This window comes from Cervus elaphus, chromosome 15 (genome assembly GCF_910594005.1).
Source record: "Cervus elaphus chromosome 15, mCerEla1.1, whole genome shotgun sequence".
Lineage (NCBI taxonomy): Eukaryota > Metazoa > Chordata > Mammalia > Artiodactyla > Cervidae > Cervus > Cervus elaphus.
Genome location: NC_057829.1, coordinates 65,484,200 through 65,497,331, shown reverse-complemented (window position 1 = coordinate 65,497,331; position 13,132 = coordinate 65,484,200). Strand labels below are relative to the sequence as shown.

The following is a 13,132-nucleotide window of genomic DNA, read 5'->3' as shown; positions in this document are numbered from 1 at the left end:
CACAGGGGAGGATTATGGGTGACTTGTTTATTTATTTTTCATATTTCCACAGTGAAAATAAATTATTTATGAAAGATACCACATAGCTCACAAAGAGTTTCTCTAGACCAGCGATTGTCAAACTTTTCTGAATGGGACCTAGGGTAAGAAATAAGATGTAGATCACAATCCAGTATATATGTAATCTATCATATGTGTGTTTGTGTGTGTCTATGTGTGTTGCATGTATCATATCAATTATCATAAACACTGACCTCACATACAATGTACTCTTCCCTTTTTTCTGGTTTTAATTTTTCTAAAAAACTTGTTAACATACTGATGTCCACCTCCTGCAAATAATGGGATTACCAGGAATACCAATCATTGAATAAATCAATAATTTGCAACAGAAAAAATGATTTATGAAAAAGTGTACTGGGTTTTCATTATCAAGAGAAGTGATTCTAGGTGGACAGACAGCCACATCCTCTGCCCACTCACATACACATCAGGAGGGCAGATCTCCAGGAGTGGTCTAACAAGGCATATTCACACATTAGGGTTTTTTGTTTTCTTTTTTAGGTTTTGATTAGGGAGAGAAAAAACTAACAATGTTGTTTTGTGATATCACTAACAAAAAAAATACCAAAATCCTGGTTGATGAAATATTTATTTGAACACTGTCCTTCAACTGAAGGAAGTGAAAGGCAGGGACTAGAATAGATACTTGTGTCTATGTTCACAGCAGTAGTTCTTTACGGTTAAAAAAGAAAGTGGAAGTAACTCACTTCCTTGAGTAATAAGAATAAAAACAAAAATAAATAAGAATAAAAGCAAAAATAAAAACAAAACAAAAATAAATAAATAAAAACAAAAATAAAAAGACCCAATTAAATTTAAAAGCTTTTGCACAGAAAAGGAAACCATAAACAAGATGAAAAGATAACCCTCAGAATGGGTGGAAATATTAACATTTGCAAATGAAGTGACTGACAATTAATCTCCAAAATATATAAGCAACTCATGCAGCTCAATAGCAAAAAAACAACCCAATCAAAAAATGGGCGGAACCCCTGAATAGACATTTATCCAAAGAAGGCACATAGATGGCCAACAAACACATAAAAAGATACTCAACATCACTAAGAGAAATGCAAATCAAACCTACAATAAGATATCACCTCACACCAGTCATAATGGCCATCATCAAACAATAAATGCTGGAGGGTGTAGAGAAAAGGGAACCCTCATGCACTGTTGGCGGGAATGTAAACTGATACAGTCACTAAGGAGAACAGTATGGAGGTTCCTTAAAAAACTAAAAACGTAACTACCATATGAGCCAGCAATCCCATTTCTGGGCACATACCTGGAAAAAACTGTAATTCAAAAAGACACATGTACTCCAATGTTCATTGCAGCACTGTTTACAATAGCCAGGACATGGAAGCAACCTAAATGTCCATCAACAGAGGAATGGATAAAGATGTGGCACAGGGGCATCACTGGTGGTCCAGTGATTAAGAATCTGCCTGCCAATGCAGGGAACACGAGTTTGATCCCTGATCTGGGAAGATTCCACACTGTCACAAAGCAACTAAGCTCATGTTCCACAGCTAATGAAGCCTGAGGGCGCTAGAGCCTGTGCTCCACAACAGAATCTATGGCAATGAGAAGCCTGTGCACCATAACTAGAGAGCAGCCCACAATTGTCATAACTATCAAGAGAGAAATCCCACATGCAGTAGCAAAGACCCAGCACAATCCAAAAGAAATAGTTTCAAAAGTTTTTTTAAAAAAACCAGATGTGGTACCTACATACATTGGAATATTAACCACAAAAAGGAACACAACTGGGTCGTTTACAGAGCTGTGGATGGAGCTAGAGACTGTCATACAGAGTGAAGTTGGAAAGAAAAAAATACGTATATTAATGCACATATGTGGAATATCGAAAAATGATCTTATTTGCAAAGATGATCTTATTTGCAAAGCAGGGCTTCCCACGCGAATCAGTGGTAGAGAATCCGCCTGCTAACACAGAAGACATCAGTTCAATCCTTGGGTTTGGAAGATCCCTTGGAGGAGAAAATGGCAACCTACTCCAGCATTCTGGCCTGAAAAATTCCATGGACAGAGGAGCTTGGTGGGCTACAGTCCATGGGGTTGCAAAGAGTCGGACACGACTGAGCAACTAAGCATACACACACGCATTTGCAAATCAGAAGTAGAGACACAGACATAGAGAACAAATGTATGGCTATCAAGGGGGGACTGGGGAGGAATTGGGAGGCTAGAATTGACATATATATATATATGTATATATATATTACTGATACTATGCAAGAATAGATAACTAATGAAAACCTACTGTATAGCACAGAGAACTCTACAGAATGCTCTGTGGTGACCTAAATGGGAAGGAAATCCAAAAACGAGGGATATATGTACAGCTGAGTTCACTTTGTTGTACAGCAGACACAAATTCAACATTGTGAAGCAACTATACTCCAATAAAAATTAATAAAATTAATTTTTTTAAAAGTGGGAGCAACTCAAGTGTCCATTGACACACCAGTGGATAAACACAATGTGGTATATTCATACATACAATGGAAGAATGTTATTCAGCTTTAAAAAGGGAGGAAGTCAAAATTTCCTCATGCAACAAACGACATTTCCTCATTCCCACATGCAACAACCTGGATGAACTTTGAAGACATTATACTAAGTGAAATAAGCCACTCACAAAACAACGAATATTGTATATTCCACTTATATGAGGTCTGTGCTGTAACCAAACTCATGAAGATAGAAAGTAGAATGGTGATTGCCAGGGCCCGAAGATAAGGAGACTGAGGAATAGTGTTCAATGGGTATACAGAGTTTCAGTTGAGGAGTTAGTAGTTAATGGGCATGGAGTTTCAGCTGAAGATGAACGTTTTGGAGATGGATAGTGGCAATGGGGGCACAACCATGTGAATATACTTAATGCCACAAAACTACACTTAAAAAAGGCTAAAATGGTAAATATATGTTATGTACTTCTTACAATAAAACAAATCCCACCGTCCTATGAGATAATGTTCAAAATCTTTAGTTTGGCAAAGGAGATCTATCACAACTCCAACTTCTCTGCAATTTCTCTTCATGTTCTACCATTTCCCCTTAACACTCCTTGAGAAAAGGGACCTTTTATTCACTCTTGCATCCTAGCACCCAGTACCTGAAAAAGTGTAGGTAGATATTAGGACTGACTGGGTAAAGGCTTCAGCCTCACTAAATGTTTTGCTATGCCCCTAGAAATCATCCACACACTTTCACACCTCTGTGTCTTCACATGTGAGTTACTCTTGGTGGAATAACTATCCCCTCTTCTCCACTTAGCAAACACCTATTTATCTTTTAGGGCCCATAAACATCACCTGTTCTGTCAGATCTTCTTGAGAGAACCATTTTCACCTCTGAGCTCTCATGGCATTTTATAGAAAAGTCCAACTTCTACTTAACACATACACTCTCATTTATTTACCTTTTTTCTTGACCACTATGGGAACTCCTGAGATATGTCTTTTTCTATCTGCTCTAGCACACAACTTGACACATAGTAAAAGCATCCCTAAATGCTGCCTGAATAAATGAGCAAATGACCAGCTGATTTCACTTTCCAAGCTTTCTTGACTGGCCTCTACCTGTGGATCAGTCCCTGCCAGTTTCCTGAAAGCTACAAGGAATTCAGACCGAATTCATTCTGGCTGCCAACTGGGTCCAGGAAGGGACAGTCAAGCATTGGTCAATCCTAGAGTGGAAGATAGTCAGAACTCCAAACCCCTGTGTCCACCTCTTCCAGAACCAGGAGGAATGGGAGAAGTGGAGGGGGCGGGGGTGGGGTGGGGCAGGAGGCGCTGCTTTGTCTCCTTTAAAGACCCAAGGAACACTTAGAAATTCACTTACAAACATAACAAGTGCAAAGGACCTCAGAGATAACAGAGATAATACATTCACCTCATTTTACAGATGAGAAAAGTGAGTTTCAAACGAGTCAAGAGGCCGACTGGGGAGCCCACGGTAAATTAAAGGCAGAGTCTTAAATACAGCGCAGGTGTCCTGAGTCTTTATGACACCAGGCAGCTTTCAGCAATAGAATCTCCAGACTGGGGTTCATGGGATCCCAGGTCAAGATCCACTTTTACCACTGACTGACTGGGGGAGCTGCAGCCGACCTAAAATCTTGGATTTCAGTTTTCTCTTCTGTAAAACACAGTGGAAAACAGCCTCTCGGGACTGCGGGGAAGAGCAAATGACATAGTGAACATGAAAAGATTTATTAGTAACAGAACGCAGAGCGGAGCGAGGTAGTGTGGGGGAAACTAGGGGTATTCAGAGAAGGGTGTTCCAGTCTCCTCATCTGTATGAGCCTCAGTTTCTTCATCTGCAAATGCAGAACTTGCCCTGGGGGGAGGCTGCGACCTTCCAGCCTTACCCTCCGGGCTGGGCCCGTCCAGGGGGCGCCAGCGCGGAGGGCTGGACCCTGGGGGAAAGGAACAAGGTGCTCGCGCCGGGGGGCGGGGGGGCGGGGCTCGAGTTACCGTCTTGCAGCAGTGCAGTCTTCTCTGCCGCCCGCAGATTCTCCAGCCAGCCGGTCACCGCCATCTTCCCTCCAACGAGCCGCGTGCCTGGCCACTGCCATGGCAACCGTTCCGCCTAGGGTCACTTCCGGATGACCCGGAAGATGTTCTGGGCTTTGGCCTGTTCCCACCCCGCGAACCCCGCGCCCTCCGTCTGCTCTCATTGGCTGCTCTGGTAAGTAGTTTATTCCTGTCCACCCTCGGTGACCAGTCGGGTCCGGAGTTGACCCCATTCTGTACTGAATCTGGGGAGTGAGGAGGAATACTCAGGACAGGATCCGGACAGTCCAGCGCTCCCCTAGCCCCACCCCGGGAGTCCCTGGCGCGCGGTAGCTGCGGTACGCGGCGGGTGCCTCACACCTGCCAGCGTCTTCTCCACCCCAGCTGTGAGGCCAAGACTCCCCAGTCCCGGAAGGCGTCCGACACCTGCTGCAGTCGTGCGTCTCCCCGCAGCTGCGGGCCTGCGCGTCCCGGTGCCGAGAGGGCCAAGACCAGAGCAGGTGCAGGGCGTTCCCCACCCCGGCTCCCTAAACTCCACCAGCCACCCCCACCCTCCCCGTTTTCCTCTGCGGGCCTGTGATGGGGGTAGAGAAAGATATGCAAGTTCCCCCTCGCCCCCACCACCAATCCCCACTCCTTTTGGAAGCCCAAGTCCTTCCTAAAGATGGAGCCCATTCCTAGCCTGGCATCCCGTTTTCGTAAAGCCTTTTGGAAGTGGGATGCAGCAGGAGCAGATACTGCACAGTTAACCTTCAAAGCAGCCCCCCTGAGGAATGATACCCTTTGAAAGTGAAAGTGTTAGTCGCTGAGTCCTGTCTGACTCCTTGCGACCCCATGGACTGTAGCCCATCAGGCTCTTCTGTCCATGCAATTCTCAGGGCAAGAAGTAGATAGCCATTACCTTCTTCTGGGGATCTTCCAGACCCGAGGATCAAACTCCCGTCTCCTGCATTGCAGGCAGATTCTTTACCATCTGAGCCACCAGGGAAGCCCATGATGTCATTTGTACCCCCCTTCAAAAGTTCCCTGGATATTTCCACTCTTCTTATTTTCCCCAGTATTCTGAAAGACTGGTGATTGTGCATGCTAAGTCACTTCAGTAGTGTCTGACTCTTTGTGGCCCTATGGACTGTAGCCCACCAGGCTCCTTTGTCCATGTGTAGAGCTAGGCTAAGCCAAGTTTAGTTGGGTTTTGTGAGACTCCTGGGAACTTGGCTACTGTCCCCAGAGTGTTGTCAGTAGAGACCCCACCTTCATAGAGGGGTTGGGGAGCCCCAGGTCTGGGTTGCACATGACAACTGCCCTGATCAACCCTCCAACAGAAAGGTTAGGGTCCAGCCATACCTCAATGGACCCCAGGGGCATCTTGAAGGCATTTCCCAAGCGGAAGAAAATTCACACCAACCCATCATCAAAAGCTCTTGCAAAGATTCCTAAGAGGGAAGACAGAGAAGAAGCAGGAGGTGAGTGGACCCACCCTCAAGACCCTCATGTGCTTGAGCCTCAGGCTTCTTACATCTTTCATGCCCAGAATCAGATATTAACAGCTGACTCTGCCCACCCAGAGCCTGCAGCTTTGTTTGTACCTCCCTTGTCCTAAACTTGATACCCAGTCTTTGACAGGTGACTTTCTGTTTCATCTTTTACCACACGCCGGAAAGTACTCCCTGGTCCCTAAGGAAATGACCGATAGAATCCTTTCCTCTAAGAAGCTGCCTACTGGTGAGGGGAGGGGATCCTTCTCAGGTCCCCAGAGTTATGCTGTTTTGCAGCCAAAGTGACAAATAGATGGCAAAAACTTACATGGTAGGCTGGGTTGGGAGAGGGGAATCTATTAGACTGTGAGGCCTGTAGTAGCAAAGCATGTGCCTTGTGCCTGATACATAATAAGTGTCTATTACTATGTGTTGAAAGAATAAATGATCAAATGAAGTGATTTATAGGCTCCCTGCAATGTGCCAGACACAGTTCTAGGTTACATCAGGGAACAGGACGTATCAGTATCTTTGCCCGTTACATCAGGCGATGGCCCATGAGGAAATTAACTGTGTACTTGTAGTGGAATCCCCAGAAGGCAGGGTGGAGGAAAATGACTGGGGGAAGGGGACTGTGAAGGGTTCATTCGGATCATGTCTGAGAGTATGACAGCAGGCGTCTGGATGCCCCCTCCACAGAGTGGCTGAGCTCCGTGCGGGTGCACATTGTGCCCACCGGCATTGGGAGAGCCCGGGCAGAACTCTTTGAGAAGCAGATTGTCCAGCATGGTGGCCAGATATGCCCTGCTCAGGCCCCAGGGGTCACTCACATTGTGGTGGATGAAGGCATGGACTGTGAGCGAGCCCTCCGCCTCCTTAGACTGCCCCAGCTCCCCCCTGGTGCTCAGCTGGTGAAGTCAGCCTGGCTGAGCTTGTGCCTGCAGGAGAGAAGGCTGGTGGACACAGCAGGATTCGGCATCTTCACCCCCAAGAGGTGGGCTGGTCCTAGTCTTTCCTCAAATGTTTTCTTGAGCTGTTAAACTCTCATTGTCTTAATTAGACACATTAAAAAAACAAAGATTTCAGATTCGAGAAGGATTGGGAACAGATATGGGGTGAGACTTTGGTGTCTTAACCTGCCATCACCATCCTGCAGGTACCCGGATCAAGCACAGCTCAGCAAGGCAGACCAACTCTCTTTTACACCTCCTGGAGCCGGTGAGGCTCAGCCCAGGACAGCCCTGTCTCCTTCCCGACCTCCCACCAGACCTGTATCTCCTGCCTGGAGGGCAGAGGCAGTTGCAAGCATCCAAGCCCAGGTCAGGAGCCTCCCAGCCCCCACAGCTCCCTTCTCCTGGGAACCAGATCACAGAAACAGGGAGAGCCTGGTGTTCAGAAAGTCTCAGGCCCCTGAGAGAGGAGGGCTGTCTTTCTTGAGAAGTCTTTTAATTCTTCCCAGCATTCATCACTCCTGTATTTGCCTATCTACCACATTTCACTGGGGATCCTAGGGCTGGGCACTAGGGGAGGCCAGGTGGAACACGGCCCCACACTTAAGGAGATACAGGTCTGTTGCAGAAAACCCAGCATCATACTTGGGTCTGACTAGGAAACTCAGCCCCCACCTTGAAGGAGCCCTCCTCATGGGGGTCATGAACTTACTGTCTCTTCTCCTTCCCTATCTCAAGACCAGCTCTGATGGTGAAACCAGTGATGGGGAAGAGACCCAGGTTAGCGGTGCTGATCTGGAAGCCCTGATCAGCGGCCGCTACCCCACCCCCTTTGAGGGAGATGGTGAGCCTAGCCCAGCCCCCAAGGGCCTGGATAAGTGGGTCTGTGCACAGCCTTCGAGCCAGAAGGCAATCAACCACAACCCCCATATCACAGAGAAGCTGGAAGTATTGGCCAAAGCCTACAGCGTTCAGGGAGACAAGTGGAGGGCCCTGGGCTATGCCAAGGCCATCAATGCCCTGAAGAGCTTCCACAAGCCTGTCACCTCCTACCAGGTACCTGGGGGCCAGGGGAGGACATGTGGGGGGCTGGGTGGGGGTCTTCTGTAGTGGGGGTCAGGTGGAGGGCTTAACATTTTCTGATGTCTGGGACTTTCACAAAAGAAAAAAACAGGGAGATTAATGAAAGCAGCTTGGCAAAAATCTCGATAATTATAAAAGCTGGGTGTTGGGTCTGTGGGATCCAGTATACTCTTTTACTTTCGAGTTTTTCCATAATAAAAAAGTTGCTTAAAAGTTTAGTCTTTGAAGATCAACAGGCCAGAGTTTGAATTCTGGTTCTCATTATTCACTAACTGCCTGACTTTCAGCCAGTCATTCAAATCCTCTGAGCGTCAGTCTCCTCACGAGTAAAAAGTGACCAAGAACACTAGCAAACACAGTGTTCCCATGAGGACTTAAAGAGATGACCCATGTAGTGCAGGACCTGATACAGGTTAAAGCCTCACTCTGGCTCCCCTGCTGTGGTGGTAATGCTGCCTAGTGTCATCACTGCTGCCTGTGCTGAGCTCTATCCCTCTGGGAACCAGCAGACAAGTTACCCAGCCCACTCCATCCAGACTTCTCATCTTCAGCCGTGCCCAAGCTTTACACAGCTATCAGTTGCCCACCAACCAGACTGGCTTTTACTCAAGACGTCTCCTAAAGGAGTCAGTTTCCCCACTACTGACTCTCTTCCTCCCATCTTCTCACCTTTCCTTCCTTCTTACCTTTCCTTCCTGCCTCTGCCTCCTCTTCCTCTAGGAGGCCTTTGGCATCCCTGGGATTGGAAAGCGGATGGCTGAGAAGATTGTCGAGATCCTGGAGAGCGGGCATCTGCGGAAGCTGGACCACATCAGCGAAAGCGTGCCTGTCTTAGAGCTCTTCTCCAACATCTGGGGAGCTGGAACCAAGACTGCCCAGATGTGGTACCATCAGGTCACACCCTGTCCTAGCCCCACTTCAGTTTTATGGTATCTTAGAGCTCCTGTCCCACAGTTCTGTCGCCCTGTGCTTTGATGAGAATGAACCCAGGCTAGAGAGGGATCACTTCTCAAAGGGACCAGGGCCCGTACAGATCTCTCTCTTGGTTCTCAGAACTACCCTGTTTGATATCCTTGAGGCTTAGTCTGTGGCGTAGGCAGAGACAAGAAGTATATTTCTCTGTCCCCCAGACAAACAAGGGCCTTCTTGAGCAGACCAGACCTAGGGGCTGAGAATCCAGAACAGTGGTTCCCAAAGCCAGCAATGCCCAGGATCACCCCTAGATTGATGAGATGATGAATGAGTGTTTTAGGATTGGGGCAGGGCTGGATTGAGGTGTGTCTTCCATGCCCCCTGCCTTTCCCAGGTCCCACTGATTATAGACCCTGGGCTTGCTTCATGCCTCATGCTTGCCTTGGAGGCAAGCATGCCTCATGCCCTTGCCTCATGCTTTCCTTGGAGTCTAGGGATGATGAAAACCTTGTGTGTCTGCTTATTCACTGTCTCTTCGTTGGTTCTGGATCCTCATAGCCTTCCCATCTGGCTTCTTTTTTTCAGGGTTTCCGGAGCTTAGAAGACATCCAAAACCAGGCCTGTCTGACTAGCCAGCAGGCCATTGGCCTGAAGCATTATGATGACTTCCTAGACCGCATGCCCAGGGAGGAGGCTGCAGAGATTGAGCAGACAGTAAGCAGATGTCTCAGGGCAGTGAGAGCGCCACTGCTGTAGGGTCAGAGCCTGGCTCAAAGCCAGGAACTCCTGATCCCTCGGGGGGGAGCCCAGCAGGCAGAGGAAGCTGCGGGCCACCAGAGATTGGAACTAGTGGGCAAAGAGCAAGTTGGCTTAGGTAGGGAAGGGCTGCAGCACTAGCTCTCTGGGGTAGGGGTCTCAGTATCAAGCAGAGTTAACCCTGGCTTAGGTGCTAGGATGGTGTTAGGACTGGATTAATGTCAGGGCTTCATCAGAGTTGGATTATGGTCAGAACTACTTGAAGATATTGGGATTTCAGCTGGGCTAGGGTAGGGTGGATCAGGGCAGAGGTTCTTAACATTTTTTGACTCACAAACTTCTTTGAGAACCTAATGAAAACCATGGACTCTCTTCTCTCCACAATCTGTAAAAATGTACAAAGTTGTATATCTCTGCAGCCCTCCAAGGGCTGGTTCAGGGTTTGGGTTAGAATTGGTGTAGAAGCACAATGCCAGTAGGATTTGGTTTGGGGTTAGAGGAAAGCTAGATCTATAGTCAAGTTAAGGTTAGACCTGAATTAGTAGAGTTTTCTTAGTGTTGGATGCTTTTAGTTAAAATTTATGATTGTCCTAGAAATAAGGTTTGGCCAACATTCGGGTTTGGTTTAGAGTTGGGTTAGGGGTTAAATTTATGTAAAACCTAGATTAGAGGGAGAGTAGGGTACATTTAGAGTGAGATGTATCATTTGTTCAGCTGGCATTAAGGTTAGGGGCTGATTTGCTCACTATGGCCTATGATTCTGATACGGCAGAACTCCCTGGAGACTGGCCCAGCTTAGTTGAAATCACCCTCCAGCTCTTTTCCCAGTCACATGACTATGAGGCTGGTGTGGGATGGACAGGCAAGCCCCTTTGTCCACCCATCACTGGGCCTTAGTGCCAGTGATGACCTGTCACTCAGCCACGGTATCTGGGCACAGAGAATGCCCCAGCGAGCCTCCAGCCCCAACCCACTGGAACAGAAGTGGCTCCCCACTGGAACAGAAGGGCCCACTCTCCCCATTTAATGTCTCCAGCTTTAGGAGGTTTTGATGGGATTATTCATCCTAGGCCTCCCACCCTCTCAAGAAGGGGGTTGAGGAGATTAGCAAAGCCTGCCTGTCAGGAGAATTGAGGTATCCAGGGTCCCAGAAATCTCAGTGTCCTGGGGTGGAGACTGGGAAGCTATCCGCATATGAAAGCCCTCAGTGTTTCTGGGGTGGAGACTAATGGGCTTAACCGCCCTCATCTCAGCTCACTCCACACCGAGCCCCATTCCTCCAAGTAAGGATGTGGCCATTGGCTCAGATTCCCTCCCTCTTTGCTCTCTCCTTTCCTTCCCTATACATGCAATTATATTTCTGGGCTCTATCTCCCCAGAGGCCTGGACCAGGGGCACCCTGCCAACCACCTGTCAGGCTTCAGGCCCCAACTTACACACTGCATTTAGCTCTGAATCCAAAGATACCTGGGGCTGCTGAGACCTGGCTGAGGGCTCCTTGGCACCTGGCCCTCTGTACTAAGTGGAGCTTCACACACCTGGGTGTGTGGGGTAGGGCAGACCCCAGAGAAGGTATGTCTGTCTGCTCTTAAAGAGCTCTCAAGGGAAAGAGCCACACCTTCCCTCAGAATCCAAGCTTGGTCTTTCTCATCCCTCTCCCCAGGCCGCATCCAGTGGTGTGAGCACGTTTTCTTCTCTTCTGTCCCAGCAAAGCTAGAGAACTGCTCCCCAGGGTGGATGGAACTCCTCTTCTGTTCCTTGAGGCTCTCTCCCTCAGGCTGGACCATGCATCCAGGGATTGGCTTGGAACCCAAGGGGTGTGTGGGCTCCTGGGACAGGGAAGGCCCACAGCCCTCACCCTCCTCACTGTCCTCTCCCAGGTCCGGGAAGCAGCTCAGGCCTTCAACCCCGGGCTGCTGTGCGTGGCATGTGGTTCATACCGACGGGGAAAGGCAACCTGTGGTGATGTGGATGTGCTGCTCACCCACCCGGATGGCTGCTCTCACCAGGGCATCTTCAGCCGCCTCTTGGACAGCCTCCGGCAGCAAGGTATAAGCCCCACTCCTGGGTGAGCAGGTGGGCAGGGGCAAGGTGGCCCCCAGGCGGGAGAGCCTCAAAGTTCCCATCTCTAGGCAGGAAGCAGGGGAGGCTGCTCCATGAGAACTCCACCTCTCCCCTGGGGCCAGAGCCACTGCAGGGAAGAGATGAATCAGCTCCTCACACCTCCCAGAGGTGCTGCAGGTCAAGGGTTCATCTGATCTTTCCATGACCCTGGTGTACGGGGGCGACATGGGGAGAAGGACTATGCATATTCTATAGAAAAGGACACAGGCCTGAAGAAAGCCTGCCAATAAATGGACAAGCCAGGGACAGAGGACCCAGGGATAATCAGGAGAGGCCTGGGAGGTCAGACGGCCCTGGGCTGGGCAGCCCAGGCCCTGGCTCCCTGCCCTCCCAGCAGTCCTCCTGTGTTGGGCCAGGGTTCCTGACAGATGACCTGGTGAGCCACGAGGAGAACGGCCAGCAGCAGAAGTACCTGGGTGTGTGCCAGCTCCCGGGGCCAGGGCGGCGGCACCGACGACTGGACATCATCGTCGTTCCCTACAGCGAGTTTGCTTGTGCCCTGCTCTACTTCACCGGCTCTGCCCACTTCAACCGCTCCATGCGGGCTCTGGCCAAGACCAAGGGCATGAGCTTGTCAGAGCATGCCCTCAGCACAGCTGTGGTCCGCAATGCCCAAGGCCACAAGGTGGGCTCTGGCCAAGTGCTGCCCACCCCCACTGAGAAGGATGTCTTCAGGTTCTTAGGCCTGCCCTACCGAGAACCCGCTGAGCGGGACTGGTGACCCGGCTGCCCCTCCTGGCCATTCAGCCAGCCTCAGTGGGCTGAACCTCACTGTGTCAACCACTGGCTCCTCTGGGCTTGATGGGAAGAGTCAGTCTGGCTCCCAGGGCTGCCTGGCCCTCTCTGCAGCAGGGTCAGGTGTTACCCTGTCTACCTCACCATTGCCCCTGAAGAATTGTGCACATGGCTCCCTGCCCCATTTTAGGCAGGAACTGGTACCTGGCTTGGGGCCAGCTTCCTGCTTTGGAGGCCCAGGCATCCCCACTTCTCTACCCCAAGGAGGGTCTAGCTGCTGGGGGTGGGATGGGGGTTGCAGGGGAGAGGCATATTGCTTTGGTCCAGCATCACCCAAGACCCTTCAGAGCAAACGAGCCGCTCCAGAAGTGCTTCCTCCACCTACCTCCCTTGCAGTGCAGCTAGAAGTGTGGGGAGGGGGCACCCCAGGATCGATGAGGACAGTGTTTGAAGGCCCAGGGGCCCGATAAAGTGCACTTAACATTCA

The 13,132-nt window shown here is 49.5% G+C and overlaps 2 protein-coding genes across 6 annotated transcripts in view; one reads left to right on the top strand and one right to left on the bottom strand.

Annotated features, from left to right (window-relative positions):
• DPCD (deleted in primary ciliary dyskinesia homolog (mouse)) overlaps positions 1-4,701 on the bottom strand; it is a 23,005-nt gene extending 18,304 nt beyond the window's left edge. The window contains exon 1 of the mRNA XM_043924830.1: positions 4,572-4,701. Coding sequence (XP_043780765.1) covers positions 4,572-4,635 — 64 coding nt within the window. The 5' untranslated portion in view covers positions 4,636-4,701. The remainder of the gene's footprint in view (positions 1-4,571) is intronic.
• Positions 4,626-13,132, top strand: POLL (DNA polymerase lambda). 5 transcript variants are annotated; one of them, XM_043924824.1, is made up of 9 exons: positions 4,686-4,785; positions 5,933-6,073; positions 6,785-7,079; positions 7,242-7,404; positions 7,774-8,091; positions 8,839-9,012; positions 9,616-9,744; positions 11,667-11,835; positions 12,267-13,132. In XM_043924824.1, exons 2-9 carry the CDS (start codon positions 5,959-5,961, stop codon positions 12,629-12,631), a joined length of 1,728 nt encoding a protein of 575 aa, XP_043780759.1. In that variant the 5' UTR covers positions 4,686-4,785; positions 5,933-5,958; the 3' UTR covers positions 12,632-13,132. The 5 variants fall into 5 exon arrangements, with proteins under 5 accessions (XP_043780762.1, XP_043780759.1, XP_043780760.1 ...); XM_043924825.1 differs by lacking the exon at positions 4,686-4,785 and adding an exon at positions 4,797-5,110; XM_043924822.1 differs by lacking the exon at positions 4,686-4,785 and having other exon boundaries at positions 4,797-6,073.